This window comes from Canis lupus, chromosome 22 (genome assembly GCF_003254725.2).
Source record: "Canis lupus dingo isolate Sandy chromosome 22, ASM325472v2, whole genome shotgun sequence".
NCBI lineage: Eukaryota > Metazoa > Chordata > Mammalia > Carnivora > Canidae > Canis > Canis lupus.
The window spans coordinates 31212858-31238938 of NC_064264.1; the positions used below are offsets into that span (position 1 = coordinate 31212858).

At 36.0% G+C, this 26081-nt stretch overlaps 1 protein-coding gene and 1 long non-coding RNA gene across 28 annotated transcripts in view; one reads left to right on the top strand and one right to left on the bottom strand.

The window, feature by feature from the left end:
- Positions 1–12221, top strand: part of SCEL (sciellin) — a 297125-nt gene extending 284904 nt beyond the window's left edge. For 26 of the 27 annotated variants that reach the window (XM_049099241.1, XM_049099237.1, XM_025440923.3 and 23 more), the window contains 6 exons: positions 918–1010; positions 1707–1778; positions 4071–4145; positions 7558–7666; positions 9926–10028; positions 11453–12221. In XM_049099241.1, the coding sequence (XP_048955198.1) occupies positions 918–1010; positions 1707–1778; positions 4071–4145; positions 7558–7666; positions 9926–10028; positions 11453–11469 (469 nt within the window). In that variant the 3' untranslated portion in view covers positions 11470–12221. Of the gene's footprint in view, positions 1–917; positions 1011–1706; positions 1779–3843; positions 3994–4070; positions 4146–7557; positions 7667–9925; positions 10029–11452 lie in introns of those variants that run through there. The other variant, XM_049099255.1, reaches the window with a different exon arrangement.
- LOC125753316 (uncharacterized) overlaps positions 1–26081 on the bottom strand; it is a 67418-nt gene that overhangs the window by 28086 nt on the left and 13251 nt on the right. The window lies entirely within an intron of this gene.

Consider the following 26081-nt stretch of genomic DNA (forward strand, 5'->3'; position numbering starts at 1 on the left):
TGGAATGACATATTCTAATAATCAGGTTAGAAAATCTTCTGACGTTAATTCTACTTTCTCGTTACTTAGTATCATTTTAATATAGCTGTATGTTTTATGAAACATCTGTCTTAAAACTAGAAGATGATTTTTCGGTATGCCAGAGATAATATGTGAACAAATATTTTCCTCCTCTTTAAGAGCTATTGAAATGGAAAGAACAGTGTGTTTAGAAATGATAAGGCTTGATTAAGATCTAAACTGTCCTCTTGGTTTTCACATTTCTTCTATATCAGAGTTTACTAACATGGAGGGAGAAAAGTGGCTATAATTTTTACTATTCCTTCATTAAAGTTTTCCTCTGTTCCAGGGGAAAAAGAAAATATGCCTACACTTTGTTAAGTGTAGTGGTATTTTTTAATTAGCAGAAATCTAGGTCAGCGTTCTGTAATCTTCAAAATATTGCTTTCCATTAAAAATAACATGGAAACTGGAATTTCTAAAAGCAATCCCTGGATAATTTTCATCAAATTGATAAACTCTCAAGATAAACTGTGCATGAGAAGCTTTCTGCAGTGGTGCTGCTGGTGTGACAGTGTTACCGGAACCAATTTCAGATGGTTTTTGCCTTCAGTGAAAATGTATTATATCCTAGTGTTAGATAATATGACACATGCCTGTAGATTATTCTTAAAGGTAAAACAGTGGTTGCTGTGGAGGAGTAAAATAGTACATGTATTCTATTTGAGTATCTGCACAGAAACCAGACCAATATAAAGAGGTTTACTATATGTTAAAAATGTTAATTGAACAAAATTTTCACAAAACAATAAACTTCTAAATGACCTTAGAAATGCCAGATATTAAAAAAAAAAAAAAGGAATGCCAGATATTAAAAAAAAAAAAGAAATGCCAGATATTTGTGTTTGCTTTCCCAGGGTAGATGGCCAAGTCGTTGGATCCACTGATGCTTTAAGTAACCAGCTTACTAGAACTCCTGCCCATTCTTATGAAGCCAGAAAGAATCTCAGGTGCTGTAGCCAATTGTAAACCAAATGACAGGACTCTTCTCCTTCTGTTTTTAAAAATCATCTTATATATGATCTGATCCCTTGTTTGAAATGCATACATTTATCATTTTATCAGTGACTATATGAAACAGCTTCACACAAAGGCATTAAGTTAGCAACTTAGTCATTGGTAAGTTTTGATATCTGGATAGTAAAGTGTAAGTGTGATTTTTCTCTGAAAATTCTACATTTTTTAAAAAGCCTGTTTGTGACATTTATGTTGATATTCTTTAAGTAGATTTAAAGTTTCATTAAATTAGATGTTATCTTGTTAGCTCATTAAGGTAAACTTTTTGAGGTTTGCAGGGAATGTTATGGTTTGAAAATACAAATGAGATGTCTGGGAAACAAACAGTAAAATGTATTATACAAATATTCCCAATAATCGATATGCTCTATGACAGATTTTCTGAGTGACCAATTTTCACAGCAGTATTCTGGAAGTAGATCAAGACAGTGGAAGCTAAGAACAAAATAGGAGTTATTAAGAAGTTTTGCAGAAGTGGATTAATACCCTTTTAACAATTACATTTCAAAAGTTACAATTTTTTAAAAAAATATAAGCACTATTTTTTACATTAAATTAGATAATAGCCTTATTGTTTTCATTATTCTTGTAAATAACTTTAAACCTTGAGTAAATGGTTTGCATTGCAGCTTCAATGCTGAAACCAGGCATGCAGGACCAAAGGATACCTTTGTGTATACAAGGACATATGTGGAGAACAGGTACTGGGCATTTATTTAAAATATTTTGCTACATTTATTCTTTTTTTTAATTTTATTTTTTTTATTTATTTATGATAGTCACAGAGAGAGAGAGAGAGACAGGCAGAGACATAGGCAGAGGGAGAAGCAGGCTCCATGCACCGGTAGCCTGACGTGGGATTCGATCCTGGGTCTCCAGGATCATGCCCTGGGCCAAAGGCAGGCGCCAAACCGCTGCGCCACCCAGGGATCCCGTGCTACATTTATTCTAATTTTGAAAAAATCTGTATGTAAGAAGAGATCCTATTATTTTGGAGTAAGTTTGCTTTTTTCAAATAGAAGACCACTTAGGAGGGACGCCTGGATAGCTCAGTGGTTGAGTGTCTGTCTTCGGCTCAGGTTATGATCCTGGCGTCCTGGGATCGAGTCCCCCAGCTGGCTCCCCATGGGGAGCCTGCTTCTCTCTCTGCCCATGTCTCTGCCTCTCTCTCTGTCTCTCATGAATAAATAAATAAAATATTTAAAAAAAAGAAATTATAAAAAAGAAGACCACTTAGGAATATATTGAGTTCTAGGTATATAATTCTTTATAATGTTTCCAATATTAAGCAGCTGGCAAATAGTCATAAATAGTCGTTGGATGAACCAAATACTTGAATATAACAAGTGTATGCATAGTGGGATAACCATTTGTAAGTTCTCACATTATCATCTGTAACTATATGTTTATAGCAAGCTTTATGAAATCACACAATGCAAAATTGTTGGTAAATTGAACACCAATTAAAAATAAATCTATTAAAAATATTCCTATGCTAATTTCAAGTCCCACTTTAATTAAATAGTTCTATATACTACTCTGGTTCTATCTACTATTGTTTGCCTCTAATCTGAAATAAGGGTTATTAGCTTTAGTAGATACACTCTGGCCCAAATTACAGAGAATTAATATGCCCCAATATCTACTGCTTGGAGTGATGGATGTTGAGGAAAATGTCAATCAAAGTCATTACTTCACACCCCATTCAATTTCAGGGAGTACAAAAACAAGAATTAGCCTGTGGGGTAATATATTGAAGGGTATTCCAAATGTGATCAATGTGATGTATGTGTTAACCAGAACTCATTTCAAAGAAAGGAGAGCATTTCTAGAGAGGGGTCCCTGAAAGGATTCTAGGAGCTTCATTGTATGTCAGAAGGTGGACAATTTTCCAGAAGACGTTTCTCAAAACCACACATAATTTTCCTCATAAAACACAGCTTCAAATTTGATTTTTCTGCTGAATCTAATTCTCCCTAAACTGTACACTGATGTTGCAGTATAGTGTAAGAGGTCCTAGCATCAGATTCAGGATTGAATCTGTGTCATTTGCTAACCATGTGGTCTTGGCAAAAGGTACTTAATTTCTACAAATCTCAGTTTCCTCATCAATAAAATTGGAGTAATAATACACGTATCATGTACAAATATGTGCAAACTCTTACTTATCATTTTGGTTTGTATGTTCCAAATAGATTCTATTTCTGGCAACAGTCTGCCTGTTGGCAGTTTGGAGGGAGAGAAAGGTTTCTTATTTAAATATTTTAGGTGAAGGTTGTAGGATTACCACTAACTGTATGAAATAATAGGAATGTGTTGCTTCCAGCCCTAATATACTCCCAGATAGCATAAGTACTTGGGAAGCAATTATGAGTTGCCAGCTGGTTAGTGCATTGCAGATTTCACTCCACTTGGGGGGAAAGACTGACATTTACAAACTGGGGCAGTCTGAAAAATGAAGCAAATAGGACTTAAAAGTACTCTCTTTTTCTTTCATTCTAGACTATTCTTTCTTGGATGTGTTCAAGTAAAAATAAGCATTTCTGTAGTTTTCTCTAAAAGTTCAAGAATCCCTGCTTTTCTACCTGAATGGTGATACTTATAGGCACTTACACTGGCTCATGCTTAGTGTATTTCCTTTTCTCTTTAGATTACATGTGGCTTTCTTTTAGTAAATGATTGAGGAAGGGAAGAGTATAAATTTCACAAGAAATGATGGTTCATGTGTGTTCCTGTGCTCCTTGCCCTATTCTCTATTTATTTCAGGAGATATGTCAACTTCAGTCATCTTGGAGATGGCTTATGTATTAGCTCTTCTCCGTCTTAAAAAAGAAGAAAAGGTTGTTAATACATGGTCCTGGTTTGTAACATCACAGAAAAAAATAATAAGACTGCATGAGGAGGTGTGTGTGTGCTTCGTCACATGCATGTGAGTGTGTACAACAAGATGGAAATTGTCCAATTCTTATATGTCCATTTATGTTTGTTTCTAGTAAATCACTGAAGGATGGATATCAGGAGAATATCTCTGGAAAATACATACAAACTGTTTATTCGACTTCAGATAGGTGAGTTTGTCTATATTTCCACACCTGAAAGTATATATATATATATACACACACTTAAACTATATGTACATATATACATATATGTGTAATATATGCACTTTTATATATAATGTATATTTTATATATTTTAGTGTATAAGTATATACATGTATGCATATATACACTTATATATAATATATATTTTATATTCACATTAGATATATTTAATTGTATATATAATATTGAAAGATGTGATTCTTGTTCATTGTACTTAGAGATGGCACTCTTGATGGTGATTGTTACACATGTGTATGAATGGAGCAACATACAACGACCTCTGCATCCAGGAATTCATTCTTTGGCTTCTGGGATGTTGCTGCTCTTTAATTTTGATATACTTGATGTACTTTCCATGCCACTAGAACTTTCCATGCCATACAGCTGCCTACCAGATCAGCCCCTCTGCTGATTCCCAGGAGTCACTATTAATGTCACATTTTTAGTGTCTAGGCTTCACTGCATCATTTGACTGTGCCCTCAATCCTCCCTCCTTGTGGTTTTCCAGAGTCAGCTCACCTTGCAAACAGCTGCATGGATATGCTGCTATGACCCACCCTGGGCCCATACTCAGTTCTCAAGATAGGGGTTACAATGCATATCAAGTTAATTCTGGTAAACTAACACCAGGCTTTTGCTGTTGGTGATCCTTCTTTACCATTTAATGTTCAGTGGGGCACATAGGTGATGCTCATGAGAATACATCCTGCAGATTTCCAGTGGACAAAATGAAAGTAATTAGCATTTCAAACCAACCACTGGAAGCCAACTGTAATGCAAATGCACAACATTCTATTGATGGTGTTTCTTTATAGCAGAGGCTGGAAATATGACTTCTTGAGGGTAAGGGCCTATCTTATTTTTAAGCACAGCTTCAGCTTGTAATGCTGTGTTTTACACCTAACAGACTACTCAGTAAATGTTTTTGGAAAAAAATAAGCTAATGCTCTATTTGCTAAGAAAAAACATGGATGGGCCAGGCATCAAAATTATATCCTCTTTCTGTGACTTTTATAAGATCTTGTAGTACCAGTGATCCTCTGAGTATCTTGCCTTTATGTCACACTTCTTTGAGGAATAAAGTCATTTACACAAGCATTAGAACTACAAATACTGTCTAGGTAACTAAAAACAAACTAACAAAAAAGGCAGCTTTTTTCCCCCATAATCCTTTGAAAAAGGTCTTTCATTAACAGTATGATCTTAATAAGGACAACACCAACATCAAAGCTTTCCCTGGGCTCATATTGTTACTGTTAACTTAAGGAAGGAAAAACATTCTTCACATAAGTATTGCTCTTAATATGAAGAATTTCAATTCTGTTACTAAAGTGGCTCTTGAACTTTTTCTTAGTCATCAGAGCAAAAGTCAATCGTCTGTAGGACCAGTCTGCCAAGCAACTTTTCTTGTTGATTAATATGTGAAATAAGCTACGTCCCCAGAGGTCTTATCTAAGCATTTCAATCCCATATAAAGTGGTTCCCACTTTACCAGGATAAAGACTAATTCCTCTGCACAATTATTTATGGGCCTTTAGAATTTGTTCCTGCTGAATATTGACTGATGTTTAATCACTCCAGATACCCTCTTTGGTACATTCTGTTTGCTCTGCTTGGAATTCCTCTACCATGCTCCTCTGCACCTCACTGAGCCCCTCTGTCCTCAAACTTTCACTCATGTGGCACTTTTTCCAACAAGGCCTTCTTGACTCCACCCCAGGGAATAGTTGCTTCGTTGGCCATGCTCTCCTAATTCTCTCCATGTATCTGTAATAAGCTGTGATCATCGAATCATACACTTGGCTACCCTCATGGCAAGGAGACTGTCTCACTCTTTGTATTCCCAGCTCCTCCCCCAGTGCCTCTGGAATGGAAGTAGAATAGAGAGTGCCTGCTTTGTACTCTTGAAGTGCTCACGGTCTTACATAGAAAATTTAAGTGTGTGGGCACCTATGTATGTATATATACGAATTATCCATAAGAAACTATTAAAAAAAAGAAACTATTGACCAGGAATATATAAGGAAGGACCTTTAGAGATAATTGAAAGAGGAAACTATTTATTGATCTATATAAGGACTAGAATAACTGAAATTATAAAATCAGACAAGTTTCATCTTCTTAAGTCTCCTCTCCTACCTCCTCCTTTCATTCATTTTCCCTCCTCTCTGCTTCTAGTCCTGGGCTTGATCATAGGATCAAGGCTCTGGGCACAACTAATTCACTTTCATATGATGAGCCTAGTGGTCTTCATGGGCAGGCCTTGAGGCAGCACAGGACTCTAGGGCCACATTACCTTTGTTCAAATCCTGCTGCCACTCAACTGGCCGCATGACAGAAGCAAATTTCTTGCCCTTCCATGCCTCAGTTTCTTCTTCTGTGAAATGATGTGAAAATAACAGGACCTGCTTCTCAGACATATTTTGAAAAGTAAATGAATTTATGCAAGCTAAGTGCATGGAAAGCACACTGCCTGTAGGAAGCATATTAGCACTATATAAGTATTGATTATTTTTATTTTACACTTGTGTACCCTACTGTGGAAATTTCAGGCCTGTCTGCTAACGCCCTGAAACTAGTAAGCTTTGCAAGGTGCTATTTAAGGCAGTCCTGGTACCTTCCCAAAGGAAAAGAATCACGGAGCTGTTGGCATTTCATAAGGTGCTGTGTGACCTGAGGTCTTTTGGACTTGCTGATCTTATCTGTGGTTCGTTTGTCATTGAATGTTATTTTTCCAAAATAGATAACAAAACTCTCTTTTCCTCATCAAATTTGTGGAGAGGTTGTATCTTCTTGGAGAACATAAATTCTGTCATGAAAGCTAGCCCTGTATTCTGAGTCTTAAAATGATACCAGGAGATTTGTTATAGAGGAGCATTTTGGGGACTCTAGACCCTAGAGTCTAGGGTACCACAGACCCATCATTTGTGAATTTACCAAAATGCTTTTGAATGGATTTGTATTTTTGTCCTATTGAATGTTTTGAGAGTTAAGATTTTATACTGATTGACAGTATAATTTTTCTATGATATATGCAAATTAATAATTCAAAACCCTCTTCTAGCTTCAAGGGGTACTCATGACCTAGTTCAATTAGGGAACTATGAGCGTCTTTACCCTGACCAGATGCACTCTTCATTGCTAATGAATTAATAATCTGAGACTTTCCTTCATATTAATTCTTTGATAGTATTTTGAGGTAACTAAAAGAATCAATTCTGTCACTAGAATAAGTAAGTCCCAAACTTTTCATGATTTTCACACAATTTCCTAAAGTATCAACAAAATTAACATATCATTTCCACATGACTTTATGGGGAATACATCTGTCTCTTGCATGATGACAAATTTATTTGTAATTGCTATGTCTCTGTAGGTCTGTCATTGAAAGAGATATGTGTACTTATTGCCGGAAACCTTTGGGTACAGAAACTAAAATGATTTTAGATGAATTACAAATTTGCTGCCATTCCACTTGCTTCAAGGTAAGGATATGTTTATTGCAGTTAACTAAATATAAAATTGCATAATGACTGGAATAAAAATAATTATTTAATGAAATACAGGAGGTGAAGTTAAAGCTTTCAGAAACACTCTCATCCATATTAATAATGTATTACTTAAATATTTCTCAGAGTTCTGCAGCCTAAACCTCAAAGGTTTATAATTACTATCTTGGCTTTAGGCTTAGAGTTGATTACTGACACATTTATTACTCTTACCCTAGAGATTTAAATCTGTAAGAATATAAACACTTGTTCTCTTTATAAGTTTTTGCAACATTTTAATAAATCATGCATTGCATAAAAACAATGAAATCCAAGAAGAGAAATTGTTAAGAAAGCTAGCAGCTTTTTACATGAAGCATGAAATTTGGACTGATAGGCTTAATGATAGTTGAAACTACTGAAACTTTTGAGAATATGATTAGTTATAAATAATTGTAGCTGAGTATAATAAAAATAAGCTTACATAGTGGAACTCCTCAATTTCTGGTCCTACATCATTTCTTTTACTTCTCGCCCTAATATTGAGTAGGTCAACCTGACAGTTGTTGGGGTAACTGGATGAGCACTGAATAGGGAATCTGAGGGCCTGAGTACAAATTCTAACTTCCACTAACTTTGGCTGTCATTTTGGAAAATCAACTAATTAGCTTGGCTTCCATTTCCTTATTTGTGAAATGAGGTAGCTGACTAGACAAGTAGTTCTCAACTCTGGCTGTACATTATAATCATCTGGGGGCAATTAGGAGAAAAATAGAATGCTTAGGACTGGCCCAACTAAATAAAAAATCTTGAAAGTGACTCCTGGGCATTGGCATTTTTTTTTAATTTTTATTTTTTTTGGCATTGGCATTTTTAAAAGCTCCTTAGATAGATCTAAGGGCAGCCAATTGAAGAATCACTTGCATAAATCCAAGGGTCCTTTCTGTGCTGACATTCTGCGGTTGATAAACATTATCTAATGTGATCAAGTACCTGTAATACTTGGACAAGTGATTGCTTCTCCTTCAGGTAGCTTTAGAAAGTGACACATAGCAATCAGATGTATGATGCCTCATTTTGAGAAAAAATATCCAATTTTAGGCCATAATATAGAGAATTCCATTTAAAATAAAATGTGAAAATTGCATAATTACTTAATTAAGAGAAAATGAAATTTCCTTTTAGTTATGAAAATTTACTCAATAAAATAAAAGTTAGTCTACAACTCTTTATTTAAAATTATTATCCAGGGTGCTGGGGTGGCTCAGTTGGTTAAGTGTCTGCCTTCAGTGCAGGTCATGATCCCAGGGTCCTGGGATCGAGTTCCACATCAGGCTCCCTGCTCAGGGGGAGTCTGTTCCTGCCTCTCCCTCTGCCCTGCCCCTTGCTTGTGCTCTCTCTTCTCTTGCTCACTCTGTCTCTCAAATAAATAAATAAATTCTTAAAAAAATAAAGTTATCATATAGAAAACTTCTTAAAATAAGAGAATTTTCCCAATTATTTCATTTGTTAAACAACAATTTCCATTTATTGTATTTTGGAAGATTTATTTCCACTTTCAATTTAATTATAAAATACTACCGAGAATAAAAATGTCCCCATACTCCTCAGAGAAGATGTATTACTCTTATAGCTTTCTTATGGAGAACCACCTGGACTGGTTTAAACATACCGAATTGATCAGTGAATATTTGCTTCCATGAACTCACCTCTGAAAGTCATCTCAACGACAGTCTCATGCTTGAAATTAAGCTGTTTGGCAGTGAATTTATTTCTAAAGAACACAGGTCAACCCTTTTCTACCTCCATAACCAACACAATACAAAACTTCTGTAAAAACAGAAGTCTGGCTTTGTCTAGTGAGACTGTTATTGGACAGCATAACTCTCCCTTAGTAAGCAAATAAATATACTCTGTGCTTTTGTTTGAGATATTGAGTGGTGATCTTATCCTTGGCATAACCAATTTTTGAAAATTTATATTTACTGTATTGTTAACTAAGTAGAAGCTTCAGTGCTATATATGCCCTGAAATACACATTTTTCAGAGTAGAGAGATGTGAGAATTTATTTGAAACGTTCAATATTAGGATCCTGGACAGGTACATTCTCATTTTCCCTGAGGGTTCTCTTTCATCTGAGTGTTGTTATGGATGATGGTACTGGGTAAATTGAAAGGGCTTTTCTATCCTGATATACTGAGAATAAGACTTCCTATATAATGTGTGTAAACTTCATGTATTGTTTTTTTCTTTAGTGTGAAATATGCAAACGGCCTTTGGAAAACCTGCAAGCAGGTGACAGTATTTGGATTTACAGACAGACAATACACTGTGAACCTTGCTACTCTAAAGTTATGGGTAAGTGTTACACGCTTTAAACAATCATCACTTTTACTAATAATATTAATGAGCACTTAATATTGTTGAAATGAGGGATTTCAATAAAGTAAAAATATGTTATTAATTATATTTAGTTAAGATTTCAGCTGAAGGTAGTTTATACTATGATAGGATTTTATGGCATAAAAACAGTCACCATATATTATTATCTCCTGATATCAGACCAGGCATAATACAACTAAGGAAAGAGGTCATTTATTTTGGAACATTTTTTATTTTTTCCAAACAAAAATAAAGATCTTCTTTGCTCAAATAATTGTTTGAAGTCCATTTCTGTGAATGACCTTTTGTATTTGTATTGAAATATACTTTTGTACCTAATTTGGTTATTACACTAAATACTTTTTAATGTTATTTTTAAATGAAAAGCTTAGAGCTAGTTCTATATAATTCTATATTAAATATAGCATCTAAGTATTTTTATGAATTTAATATGGGCTCTTGAGTGGTATAAATGATATAAGAAGAAAACACTAAAGACTTGTATTTTTAACTCCTTTTCTTTAAACTGTGAATACTTTAAAAGTTGATCTAAAAGTTATGCACAATGTATACTAAGTTAGCAACATAAAATCATATCAAACTTGATTAGTTTTTAATAGCCAGTATCAGCATTTTATTTTTAATTCAATGGTAAGTAGACGGAATAACCGAGATACTATTGATAGGTGGTCAACAGCACTATGTGAGGACAAGTTTCCTGACACCTTATTGGCGTGGTGAATAAAAGAGGAGCATGTGTGATTCTTACATGGGATCCAAAATGTGGAATTTAATGACCAATATGTGATATTAATGGCATACTGGGAGGCCACATCTGGAAAATGATCTGAGAAATACTTAGAAACACACGTTCCATCGGGCTGCAGTATCAATTACAAGGAGCAAACCCAATTGTATTTACTTTTCGTTTTCTGCTTGCTTCAGCCAGTTCCCATATTTCATTTTCTTTCTAACTTAGCAGGCTTATCATGATCCAGTATTATATCGAAGGCCTGGATATGCATGGTGGCAACTTTAAAACTTTCAGTCTTCTAGAAATCCATGGAATGGCCTAGGAGATATGATTACCAAAAGACTCAGAAGTTTTTATGTCTTTCTCCTTGTCTATGTGCACTCCCTAGGCATTGCATTTTTTATAATACATATCATTGTGAAGACATGACTCTCAGGCATCTCATAAATAAAAGTATCAGGCCTTGGTACTTTGTATTTATGGTATATGACCAAAAGCCACAGTAATGAATGCAGTAGAAAGGAAAAATAAAATGCTTAACCCATAACTACCCCATTGATGAATAGTTATTTAAAAATGTTTAATTACAGGCTTATGTTTGTATTGAAGTTGTATTTCTAACTGTTATTTTCTTTAAAATTTTCAGCAAAGTGGATTCAATAATTCTGGCACATGGAAATCAAGATAAAAGCATTCATTAGGAAATTAAAATTTTATTTTAAGAATATGTAATCTAGAAAAGCTTTTACACTGAAGATTGACTCTTATATAGAATTAACAATTCTACTATTGCATAAGTAATCTAATTGCCTTAAATAAGGTCATATACATAAAGGAAACCATCTGGTATCTGGCTAGATTTAGCTATGAAAAATTCAAGTGGTTCCAGTCACTATTGTCAAAGGAATTATGCTTCTGATGGCAGTGAGCTATGTCAACCTTATCTAGTTCCATCTCTGTTCTTTATATGGGCTGTGCATCGTAGTTGCCATTATAGACAAGTTTCCTTTTTTCTCATCTTTGTTTCTGTAAGGATTTGGATTTACAGACATTATTGACACCCTGACAAACTGTCAAAAAAAAGAAAGATATGTTTCTTTTGTGTATAAAAGAAATGTTGATGTTATCTTTCAATTTTCCACAGTTGTAATTTTTATTGAATGTTTTAAAAACAAAAACATGGATTTATGGGTAATGGGTAAAATCACATGACTTGTGTAGTTTACGTATTAAAATTGCTAAATTTTCTTTGCATGCATTTCAAAATCCAAGTATATGCATAATCTCTGAGAAATAATGGTTGTGGATTATAAAGACATATGCTTTTGCTTGTTGCATCAACTCATATTACATAGCACTTTATGGTCACAGACAGCTTATAAATAAAAATAAAATGAACTACCAGTTACATAGAATCTTTTTGTGGAATTTCTATAAATATCATTCACTGACATTGAGCTTTTATTTTTATTATTATTGTTATTATTATTATTATTGAGAGAGAGAGAAACACATGTGTGTGTGCTAGTGGAGGGGGAAGGGGGAAGGGAGAGAGAGAATCACAAGCAGGCTTCATAGACTGCACAGATCCCAACACAGGGTTTGATCTCAAGACCCTGAGATCATGACCTGAGCTGAAATCAAGAGTGGGTTGCTTAACTGACTTAGCCACCCAAACACCCTATAGCTTTTATTTTTAAGGAGCTTTTTCTTGAGGAATTTAAAATTCAATAATCTTAAGTCAGGTACTAGTATTTTTGTGAGGAATTGAACTTATAAACTATTTTATATGCATATAGCAACTGCTTTCTCAAAGGAAGGCATCCAGAACATTGAAGAGAGGGTGAAATTTTAAGGAAGCTTAAGGTAGTTGTAAAAAACTGACATCGACTAGGGAGATTAAATGATCATCATGTATTTTCCAAATGTTGATAAATTTAAAGAATTATTCTTCTGTGTAATGGTTCAAGCATCTGCTCCTCTTAGAGACTGGTCCACAAAGTGTTAAACACAAAACGCTTATCAAAATACAGCAATGTATAATTGTGGTCCTATGGAGAAGAAGCCAGAAAAAACAATTAATAATAATTTGATATTCATTAATTCGTGCTTGATGAGAAGCAGTGGTAATTGAGCCATATGTTTTATTGTTCTTTTATTACATGCTATCAGAGTGGATCAAAAGAAATAATTTTCTTAGGGTTGGAATTTGTGGCAGAAAAGGACGGATGGAATCGTATTCCTCCCTTTTATATAAAGTGTATTAACATCTCAATGCCTTTGTAGTAATTAAAAATCATTTGAATATCATTTTAGAAGTATTCTACTTTTTAATGCTCCATTTAAAAAAAAACTTAAAAGGAACATATTTCTCACTTTTTTTTTGTAGCTGTTTAATGGCCCCTTTTTTTCTATAATAATGTATTAAATTAAACCTAAAAGCTGTTATAAAAATGGAATAAATACAGAGTAGAGAGAGCAGGCCTTCCAATTCACTAAGACCACTTCATTATGTCTGGGTTTATTTGCACCATCAGAATACAGATTTCTAAGACAATTTGGAAGATCACTTTTTTTTTTTTTGCTGCCAATTAATTATGTTATTACTGGCATACCTTTCCTGTACACAATTGCCTAAATCTCAGAATACCAGGTCCTGAATTCTATTGCTAATTAAGAGATACCTCTCAAAAGAATTAATTGCTGCAACAGGACAATATCCTTCAAAGAAAGCAAAATGGAAGAAATATAATAATCTCAGTGATAGGATTTGTTAAGATAGTATTCTTTCTTTTAATAAGGCTAGGAAATAAGGCTAAGCTTATTCAAGAAGTAATTTGTACACCCTATTTGTTTGATGGCAATCACTCCTGCACTTAGATATGAGTGAAAGATCTGACCCAGCTCACACTGTCACTGTGATATCTGGCTTGTTTACTACCATAGACAATCATGAGTGTTTGGAACATTTTCCTACTCAGCTTGATTCAGAACTCTACCAAAACAAGTGACTGTTTGGTCTACATTATGGCAAACTAACAATAATGATGTTGATTTTTATTTGTGTGTGTGTGTACTGCTGAATTTACTGGTTATTTTGTAACAATGTAAATAAGTTGCTTTTAGAGTTCCACCTATTCTTAAGTACTCAGCCTTTCCCAGGGGCACCCATAAATATCTGTTAATTTGGGTATGCTGTTTCTATTTACTATTTAAAATGTGAGATTTAGGGGTGCCTGGCTGGTTCAGGCAGTGAATTGTGAGATTCTTGATCTTGAGGTTATGAGTTCAAGCCCCATATTGGTGAGAGTTTACTTAATAAAAAATTTTTTAATAAAAATAAAATCTGAGACTTAGCACACTTAGAACATGTACCTACCAGCTCAAACACTATATGGATCTTTGAATCTATTCCTGCTGTTTACCCCATTCTTTTTTTTTTAATTTTAATTTAATTTTTATTTTTTTGACTTTTTTTTAATTGGAGTTCAATTTTCCAACATATAGCATAACACCCAGTGCTCATCCCATCAAGTGCCCCCCTCAATGCCCGTCACCCAGTCACCCCCACCCCCCGCCCACCTCCCTTTCCACCACCCCTTGTTTGTTTCCCAGAGTTAGGAGTCTCTCATGTTCTGTCTCCCTTTCTGATATTTCCCACTCATTTTTTCTTCTTTCTCCTTTATTCCCTTTCACTATTTTTTACATTCCCCAAATGAATGATACCATATAATGTTTGTCCTTCTCCGATTGACTTATTTCAGCTCAGCATAATACCCTCCAGTTCTATCCACTGTCGAAGCAAATGGTGGGTGTTTGTTGTTTCTAATGGCTGAGTAATATTCCATTGTATACATAGACCACAGCTTCTCTATCCATTCATCTTTCCATGGACACCAAGGCTCCTTCCACAGTTTGGCTATTGTGGACATTGCTGCTATAAGCATTGGGGTGCAGGTGTCCCAGGGTTTCACTGCATCTGTATCTTGGTGCTTACCCCATTCTGAGCTTTTTTTAGATGCCTAGGGGCTGTTGAATGTTTTATATGTTTTTCTTTTTTCTTTTTACCTTTTTGACCCTGTACACCCATTTTTCCTACCCCACCCCAACTCTTGCATATGTTAACAACCCATCTGTTTTCTGTATCTCTGTTGTTTTTGTTGTTTTTGTTTTTCTAAGATTCTACATATAAGAGAGATCATACTGTGTTTGTTATTCTCTCTACTTACTTCATTTAGCATGGACCTTGAGGTCCATCTATGTTGTTCCAAATTGCATTTTCTTTCTTTCTCTTTCTTTTCTTTCTTTTTCTTTCTTTCTTTCTTTCTTTCTTTCTTTCTTTCTTTCTTTCTTTCTTTCTTTCTTTCTTTTCTTTCTTTTCTTTTCTTTCTTTTCGTTCTTTCTTTTCTTTCTTTCTAAAATACCAAGAAGTGGAGTTGCTGGATAATAGGGTATTTTTATTTATTTATTTATTTATTTATTTATTTATTTATTATTCATTATTTTAGAGAGTGTGAGTAGGGAGGGGTAAAGGGAGAGGGAGAGAGAGAGAATCTCAAACAGACTCCCCACTGAGCACTGTGCCCACTGCAGTGCTCAATCTCACCACCCTCAGGTCGTGACCTAAACTGAAACTAAGAGTTGGATGCTTAATCAACGGAGCCATCCAGGCGCCCCTATAGGGTAGTTCTATTTTTAGTTTCTTTAGAAACTTTATTTATTTATTTGAAAGAGAGACAGAGAGAGAGAGAGGGAGGGAGAGACAGAGTGAGGTGGGGGGAGAGATAGAGGGAGAAGGAGAAAGAAACTCAAGGGCAGAGCCTGCCACAGGGCTTGATCTCACAACCCTGAGATCACAACTTGATCTGGAACTAAGAGTTGGATGCCTAACCAACTGTACCATCCAGGTGTGCCTATTTTTAATTTTTTGAGGAAAAAATTTGACCAAATAAATTGACATTTACCACAGTGGCTGCACCAGTTTATATTCCCACCAATAGGGGTTTCCTTTTCTCCATAGCCTCACCAATACTTGTTATTTCTTTTCTTACTGATCATAGTCATTCTAACAGGTGTGACATCTCATCGTGGTTATCTGGTATATAGGAATGCAAAAGAGTTTTGTGTATTGATTCTCTCTCTTGCAACTTTATTGAAGGCATTTACTAGTTCTAACAGGTTTGGGGGTTTTGTTGTTGTTGTTCTTTTTTAGTTCTATCAGTTTCTTGACGGAGTATCTAGGGTTTTTTATATATAATATGTCATCTGCAAATGGTGACACTTCTTTCCAATTTGGATGCCTGTTATTTCTTTTTCTAGCCTAATTGCTCTGGCTGGGACTTCCAATGCTATGTTGAATAAAACTGATGAGCATTGGTATGCTTATCTTGTTCTGATCTTAGAGGAAAAGCTTTCAGTTTTTACTGTTGAGTATGATTTAGCTGTGCACTGTCATACTATAGCCTTTATTACATTCTCTCTTTGGCCACTTTGCTGAGAGAGTTTTTATCATAAAGGATGTTGCATGTGTTGAATGCCTTCCCATATTTATTGAAATGATCATATGATTTTTATTTTTCATTTTGTTAAGGTGGTATATCACATTGACTGATTTGTGGATGTTGACTATCCTTGTGTCCCTGGAATAAATCCCACTTGATCATGGTATAATCATGTATGATCCTTTTAATCTATTGTTGAATTCAGTTTGCTAATATTTTGGTGAGGACTTTTTGCATCTATATCCAGCAGGGATATTGGCATATAATTTGTGGCATCCTTATCTAGTTTGCTATGAGGGTAATATTGGCCTCATAAATGAGTTTGGAAGAGTTCTCTCCTATTTTTTTTAGAAGAGTGTGAGGAGAATTGGTATTATTCTACTTTAAATATTTGGTGTAATTCACCAATCATCTGGTCCTGGACTTTTGGTTGTTAGGTTTTTGATTACTGATTCAATCTTCTTACTAGTACCTGGTCTGTTCAGATTTTTTTATGTCATCATTATTCAGTCTTGTTAAGTTGTAGGCTTCCAAGAATTTATCCATTTCTTCCAAGTCGTGCAATTTGTTGGTATATTATTAATCATACTAGTCTCTTATGATTCTTTGTATTCCTGTGCTATCAGTGTAACATCTCTTCTTTCATTTCTGATTTAATTTCTTTGAGTCCTCTTTCTTGGTGAATCTAGCTAAAAGCTTGTCAATTTTGTTTATCTTTTCAAAGAATCAGCTCTTAATTTTATTGATTTTTTTCCTATTGTCTTTTCAGTCCCATTTCATTTATTTCTGCTCTAATCTTTGTTATTTTCTTTCTTCTACTAATTTTGGACTTTGTTCTTATTTTTTCTGATTCCTTGAGCTATAATGTTAGGTAGTTTAGTTAAGACTTTTCTTGTTTCTTGAGGTAAGCATCTGTCGCTATGCACCTCCCTTTTAGAACTCTTTTGCTGCACCTCACAAATTTTGGTATGCTACATTTCCATTTTTGTTTGTCTCAAAGTATTTTTCAGTTTCTTTTGATTTCTCTTTGACCTATTCAGTGGCATGTTGCTTAATCTCCACATATTTGTGGATTTTCCAGTTTTCTTTGTGGAATTAATTTTTAGTTTCATATCATTGTGCTTGGAAAAGATAGCTGATATGATTTTGATCCTCTTAAATTTACTAAGCTTGTTTTGTTGACTAAAATATAATTTCTACTGGAAAACTTTCCATGTACACTTAGAAAGAACGTATATTCTATTGCTTTTGAATAAAATGTTCTGTATATATCTGTTAAGTCCTTCTGGTCTAACATGTCATTTGAAGCAGATGTTTCCTTATTGATTTTCTGTCTGGATGATTTATCTATTGATGTAAGTGGGCTATTAAAGTCCTCTGCTATTATTGAATTGCTGTCTATTTCTCACTGAAGTCTGTTAATACTTGCTTTATATATTTTGGTGCTCCTATGTTGGTTTCATGAATATTTACACATGTTATATCTTCTTGTATGATTATATGAATAGCATGTTGGCTTTATCGCAGTACAAATGTTTGGCACCATCTGAACCTTATTTACTGGATCTTTGTCCTATCACTTGAGAGGTATGGCTCTGAGAGATATTGCTGAAATGTTCAAATACATGAGTCAGAGAAATGGTTTCAGTTTTACACTAGAAGAGAAGAAACTAAATATCACAATTGCCTTATGAATGATATGAGAAAGATGTTTTAACATCATTGCCTCTGTAGTTTCTTGATACATTCTTCTTATAACATTGAATTGTTAGGTTGTTCCAGGTGCTATATAAAAAAAACATGGCTTATAATCTATCATTATTCATCCATCCATTCATTCATTCATTCATTTGTTCTATTATTCAATAAACCTAAAAATCTTCATTTAGATCCTATGTTCCAGATCTTAGTGATGACTAAAACAGTCAAGGTTCCTGCCTTCATGGAACTTATATTCTAAAGGAGCAGTTTGAAAGACAGAAAATAAACACAGTAATTTCTGAGAGCAGTAAGACCCAAGAAAGAAATAAAACATAGTTACTAGACCTTAGCATTGGCCAAAGTCAGAGAATTATCCCCCTTTAAACATAATAAGATGGAAATTCAAGGATGCCAGAAACTTAAGTAGCAAAACTTTTTAAGCTTCCTCTATTCCTTGTGCAAAACAATATTCAAATATTACTCATAGCTTTCAAGAAATCTCTGCATGGGGTGGATTACACCAAATGGCTCCTGAAATCCTGGACCTCATGATGAAGTGCTCACTTGGATAATGGAGCTAACAGGTAGGTTCTGGTGACTGTGCCAAAGGAGACGATGGGAGAGAGGGAAATCTGAATCAGCCCTCAAATAGAATGGAAATCATGGGCTGGGTATGACGTTTCCTCACTTCATTTGAAGCACTAATGATTAATTCCCTTTCTGTCTTCCAAGTGGAAACATGAAAGAGTCAGCATCATTTCTGATCTAGGAGAGACTTCTCGTAGGAATTTTATAAACATTACATGTTCTCTTCCCTTGTTGCGATATGAATAATGTATCTGGTGGAAAAAAACATTCAGATCTTAGTATAACTTTCTTGGCAGTCACAGTTTGTTAATTTTACCTCCTTTCCCAAGAGAAAAAGAATTCATGAGCTTTAAGGGCCCTTCAGGCTCATTAAGCAGTGAATGATCAAATCTGCAGAAACATGGATACTTTTAAACCAGTATTGATACATGAATAAAGCCAGTCTGAAAAAGACTCCATACCGATGATTCCATTTATATGACATTCTGGAAAAGACGGAAACATGGGAAATGTAGGCAGATCAGTGATTGCCCGGGTTCAAGGAAAATTGGGTCTGGGGAGATGGAGAGTTGAGTAAGTGGAGCACAGGGAATTTTTAGAGCAGACTGTTCTATATGATACTGTAATGATGAATAAATGACACTATGTGTTTGTCAAAACCCATAGAACTTTATAGTACAAAGAATGAACCTTGTTACATGCAGATCTAGAATCCCATTTAGATGGTCAGGGCAGGGGATCTCAGGATAGAATTCAGAATGTGCCAAAATAATTTAACTGTACTGCAAATGTATGACACCATTTCACTAAAGGGGCCAAGTGGAAAAATGCTGACCTAAGTAACTATGGAAATGAGTGGCTCCTGTAAGACTAATGACAAAAGTAACTGTACATGAACTCTGTACTCTGGCTGATAAAGTTGTTTTCTATGGGGTCCAGGTTAACAGCTCTGAAACCATTATAAATATATGCTGGAATTGAATAGTTAAGTAAATAGTGGTTAGGGACACCTGGGTGGCTCAGTGGTTGAGTGTCTGCCTTTGGCTCAGGTTGTCATCCTGGGGTCCTGGGATCAAGTCCCACTTCAGACTCCTTTCAGGGAGCCTGCTTCTCCCTCTGCCTGTGTCTCTGCTTCTCTCTCTGTGTCTCTCATCAATAAATAAATAAAATATTTTTTAAAAAGTACATAATGGATAGTAGGGATCAGATTTCTCGCAGTTGGAGTGAGAGATTATAGATAAGCAAGGGGAAGAGGCTAGAATGATCTGTGTGATAATGAATACATTGGTATGGATTCAGGTTTAGTTTAACACAGGTATAGATGATCACATATAGAAATATTTCTAGATATGTACATATACATGGATGCTACATGCACGTATATTTTCTAGTTCTGTCAGCTGAGAGGGCCTAGAAGCAATGAAACTCTGATAGCAATGCGTATAGCTGATATCTAGATCTTGATTTCTAATGCCATTCTCCAATAAAAGGGACTAAGGCTTCTTAGAGAAATGGCTGGTTCTGGGACTGGAGCAGGATGTATGTAAGATGAATCCGGAGCATCTTATAGTGCTAGAAAATAAGAAAGTGTTCAAATACATATGTGCTCACACACACACACACACACACACACACACAATGTGAATATGTTAAAGGGACACAAAATTCAACTGAAAGAGTTTCCAATGGCGAAAGCTGGAATAATTTGAGGAACTAAATAAATAATATAGTATTGAATTATAACCCAAAGCATAAATTGAAGATTTGTAAGTCCATGCTGGTTTAAATAAATTCAACAAAGGCAGGAGACACAGATCTCCCCATGCAGAAGAATTCCAAATAATTTATATGACCTCTATCTTCCAAGAGGTAGAGCACAATTGTCCACTTCTGTGTGGACTATTCATAGTGACTCCCTTCCATGGTACAGTGTGGAAGGAGAGAAAAGAGTAACTTGACAGTAGAGAGACCTGATAAAACCTTTCTCAGACAGCTTATCAAGATGAACATCAATGACAATGAATCATATTGCTAACATGTATCCTTGACAGAAGGTGATGAGTATGGCACAATAGCTCTCTGATTTTCTTCCCCCAAACACATAACCCCAATCGAATCATGAGAAAAACATGAGACACATCTTAATTGAAGGGCCAACACTCCTCAAAATTGTCAGTCAGCAAATACAATAAAGTCTGAGAAACCATCACAGCCAACAAGAGCCTCAGGAGAACTGATGACTAAACGTAATGTGGGGGGATCCCTGGGTGGCGCAGCGGTTTGGCGCCTGCCTTTGGCCCAGGGCACGATCCTGGAGACCCGGGATCGAATCCCACGTCGGGCTCCCGGTGCATGGAGCCTGCTTCTCCCTCTGCCTATGTCCCTGCCTCTCTCTCTCTCTCTCTCTCTCTGTGTGTGACTATCATAAATAAATAAAAATTAAAAAAAAAATAAACGTAATGTGGTATATGAATGAGATCCTGGGACCAAAAAAAAAAGAAAGAAACTTAGGTTAAAACTGAAGAATTCTGAATAAAATATAGGCTTTAGTTTTAGTTTCTTTCTTTCTTAATTTTTTCCATCCCTTCCCCTAGAATCGCAGGCTCTGCTGCTAAGGTAAGTGAGAACTTGCCGGAACATTTGGCCATGGTGTAATGAGGGTACCGGATTTCCAGCTTGCAATATGTACTTCCTCCTTCTCGATTGCCATCAGCTAACCCCACATTTTAGGCTTTTGTGTGATTGCATACTCTTTCAAGCCCCAGTTTCTAAACAAGTTAGGGAACAACTGAATGGCTGTAGCAAAGAACCTCTGAAGTATAGTGGTTCAGACAAGATTCTTTTTTCTCTTTCTCATAGTAAAACAGAAATAGGCTCTGTCCACGACATTGTCTAGAGCATATTATTGCACTGCTGTCCCCTAGTATCTCATGATCAAAACTGGTGCACCAGCTGCAGAACTGTGGCTCTGTCTGGGAGGAGAGAGAAAGAATGTGATGAAAGTTGCCCTGTTCCTGTTATCACATCCAATTGGTTGCTCATGTCCCATGATAGACGGGTAGTTCTTAGCCACGTGTCTGCTATGACAATTTGAGATTTCTAGTACTAAAGGAAGATGGACAAGTGGGTTGTGGGAGCCAATGGGAATCTCAGCACAGAACCCGGGAGTGAGGGCTCCTCATCCATCCCCTGTGATAGCTTATCAGTGGATGGTAGCGCAGAGTCTCCTATAAATATCTCTGTGTACAAAGGCATTGTGATCAGATTCCCCATGGTCATTGTTACTAATGTCTTTGCTGATGAACAAATGATTTTAGATTTGTGTGGCCATTTGAGAATGATTCTGGTCTGATGTCTTCAATTTACAGAATTTGTGGATGAGGAGAATTGGGGGTCCGAGTTCCTGAATGGCCGTCTGTGATACGGCCAGTCTGTCAGTGGCAAAACTGGGATTGGAAACGAGCATGCTGAAGTTTCTTTGCTAACTGTGGGGTTTAAAGTGAATACAATAATCTAAAAATGATCTCACCAGAATAGAACACAGTGACAGACTAAGCCTCACATGCTATTCTCTTATTTAGATAATTCGGTATTTTATTAACTTTTAGAATTACAGTGACACACTGCTAACTCCTACTTATCTTGTGGTTTTATGATTCTAAATCAACTTGTGCCATATATTTACAAAATAAGTTCTGTCCTAGCTTGCATTTGTATAGATTTCTTTTTCCATGAGTTAGTTGCTTTTTATACTCTCCATGTGTCATTATTGAATTAGTTGAATATATAGTTCTTTGGTTCCCATTTAATATGAGATGCTTTAAAAAGTCAAATCCTGGGATCAAATTAAAATTTTACTAAAGTTCATATGTGTTATATCCATTATATGACCTCTGTTGACTATATATATCACTACTGTAAAAAAAAAGTAGGATTTACTCCTTTGAAAGCCACATTATTTTCCACATTTTGCTACTTTGAATATGTATTCCAATATTTCTTCTAGAAATATAGTTTATTGGCCTCCAACTCTAGACTCATTCCCTTCTAAATCTGATTTTCTTTTCCACTTTAAGGCTTTTCCAGGAACACTTCACTTTACATTTTGTGTAGAAATATATATCGTCAGGCACTTCTGCAAAGTGTGTAGGTTTCCAAGACCATCCTCACTTCTGGCACCTACTGCAAGTTCAAGAGTTCTCCTAGACCACTGTTCATTTCAGTAATTTACAAGAAAGACTCCTAGGGCTCAGAAAAACTATTATACTCATGGTCACAGTTTATTATAGCTAAAAAGTATGGATTAATATCAGACAGGGGAAGAGGCACCTAGGGTGTCCAAGAAACAGCAAAGACAGAGCTTCAGTTGTCCTATCCCAGTGGATTTGTGTGGATTACTCCTGTTTCTTCTAGCAATGATATGTGACAATACACAATGAGTTGTGACAACCGGGAAAGCCCATCCCAGCCTTGGTGTCCAAAGTTTTTACTGGGGTTCCATCACTGGACTTGGTTGGCTGCTTGTATTGTTGACCTTAATCCCCAGCCCCACTAGAGGTAGAGCTGATACTGTGTGGCCCAAAGCCCCACCAGTGTTAGCTGAGAATATCTGGAGTGGCCCAAGACCTCCAGGTAAACAAAGATACACTTAGCAGACAGAGCATTATAAAGACCTCCCAGGAACTACAGGAAAAGGCCAAATCTCTCATTGGGCAAGGTCGATCTTTTACTGCATACAGCTTTCAAGCAAATAATAATATAAGCTTGTAAATTCAGAAACACTCAGGGTTCAGTCCCACAACAACGCTATGTTTAAGAAGTATAGTTCTATTCTTAAAATGTAATTAAAAATAATTCTATATTTTACTAGTGACTCTCAAAGGACATTTGAGAGAATCCAAATACATACTCCACATCTACTTTTTAAAAACTTTTTTAATTTAGGGCAGCCCGGTGGCTCAGCAGTTAACACCGCCTTCAGCCCAGGACATGATCCTGGAGATCCAGGATGGAGTCCCATGTCGGGCTCCCTGCATGGAGCCTGCTTCTCCCTCTGCCTGTGTCTCTGCACCCCCACTCTGTGTCTCATGAATAAATAATAAATAATCTTTAAAAATTTTTTAAATTTAAATTCAATTTGCCAACATATAACACCCAGTGCTCATCCCATCAAGTGCCCTCCTTACTGCCCATCACCCAGTCACCCCATCCCTTCACCCTCCTCCCCTTCTGCAACCCTTTGTTTCCTGGAGTTAAGAGTCTCTCATGGTTTGCCTTTCTCTCTAATTTTTTCCCACTCAGTTTCCTCCTTTCCCTTATAATACCTTTTACTATTTCTTATATTCCACGTACAAGTGAAACCATATGATGATTGTCCTTCTCTGATTGACTTATTTCACTCAGCAGAATATCCTCCAGTTCCATCCATGTTGAAGCAAAGGGTGGGTATTCATCCTTTTTCATGGCTGAGTAATATTCCACACACACACACACACACACACACACACACACACACACCACATCTTCTTTATCCATCTTGGCTCCTTCTACAGTTTGGGTATTGTGGACATTGCTGCTATAAACATTGGGGTGCAGGTGTCCCAGCATTTCACTACATCAGTATCTTTAGGGTAAATACCCAGTAGTGCAATTGCTGGGTTGTAGGGTAGCTCTATTTTTTAACTTCTTAAGGAAACTCCACACTGTTTCCCAGAGTGGCTGTACCAGTTTGCATTCCCACCAACAGTGCATCCTCTCCAACATTTGTTATTTCCTGCCTTGTTAATTTTCCCCATTCTCACTGGTATGAGGTGGTATCTCATTGTGGTTTTGATTTGTATTTTCCTGATGGCAAGTAATCCACATCTACTTTTATTAAAATCTCCTTCCCCCCTTCCTAATCCTTCCTGCCCCCCTCAAAAATCCTCTTATACTGCCAGTGTACCTTAATATTGCCCTCCCCCTTTTCTCTCTCCTTTTTCTCCTCACATTATTTAGTAGAGTTTAGTCTTAAATTCAGCACAAAATTATCCATCCCCTTTAGGAACTTGGAAGAGGTGGAAAATTTGGCTCCCCAATGCAGATTTTCTTTGACAGACAGGAAAATGGGGGAAATCAGAGGATAATGCCAATAGTATTTTTATTTGATACAGTAATAGTAACGTCCATTCACCAAGTACCAACTGCTTCACTTTCCATACATGCATTTCTGGATCTATATCTCACTGTTTCAGAGATGTCACAGCTTGGGGAAAGTGAGGCAAACTCATTTAAGAAATACTATAGGTGTATACTGCTCAAGTGCTTAATTCCATGATACACTGATATGGAAATATATACAGCAGGAAGACAAAATATGTAAGTCTCAAAATATCAGCCTCAAAGATTTCTTTTTATTTATTATTTTGCACTCTTATGGTTGTCTTCTAGCTCAGTATTGGATTAATTTAGGGAGAAAAGGGGAAGAATCTTAGGATCCTACGAACTTCTAACAAACACCAAATTCTAAGATGAAGGCATATGTCTGTATATTTAACTCTTTCATGAAATGTTTACTTCTATTCTGTAAATCTAGATGCTTGAATCTGTTACAAAGTTTCAATACACTCTCATTACGAGAGAAAAATCAGCCAGAGAGAATGCTTTTCCCACTGTCTATGTGATGTAACAGCATTATCAATTAATTTGTTAAACTACTCATGTCCATGCCTCAGGGTGAACCAAAACTAAATTTGAAATACATGTTATAGTTTATTCTTCTGGCGACAGGAAGCAGCAGCCCTTTCTTTCTAGCTCCATGAGCCTACTCCCACTTACTAAAGGCCTCAGAAGACTGGTTCACTGGTAGTCAAAATAGCATGCTTGCTGCATTACACTTACCATGCTTATGCTTTTAAATCATGACACAATATCACCAATATATCTCCCAAATAAGCTTTAATTCCGTAGTCTCCTCAAATATCCAAGCAGTGCTCACATTTCCCAGATTTTGCTATAAATGTTTTCTCTCTATTTGAGTTTGTTTGAATCATGATTCAGAAAGCTCTATACATTGCATTTGGCTAACACGCTCTTGTCTCCTTTAATCTATAGATTCTTTCCATCTCTTTTTTTCCCTTGGAATTTTGTGCTTGTTGTAGAAGAAGGAGAAGGGAGAGGAAGAGAAGAAGCTGGGTTACTTGTCTCATAGAATCACCTGCAGTTTAAATTTTTGTTTTGTTTTGTTTTATACATGTTTCTTGGCCTGTGTATTTCCATGTCTTGAGATATCAGGTTTGGTGGTGGTGGTGGTGGTGGTGGTGTTGGCGGTGGTGGTGGTGGTGGTGGTTTGGTGTGGTATATGTATGTGAAGACTACTTAGAAAGTGGATTGGGTACTTTCATCAGAAGTACATTATATCTTTCATTTTGGGGTATTAGCAATTTGCCAGAGATTGCCAAAAGTGATGCTCTTCTATTGTTTCTTTTTCGTTAGTGAAGACCACAG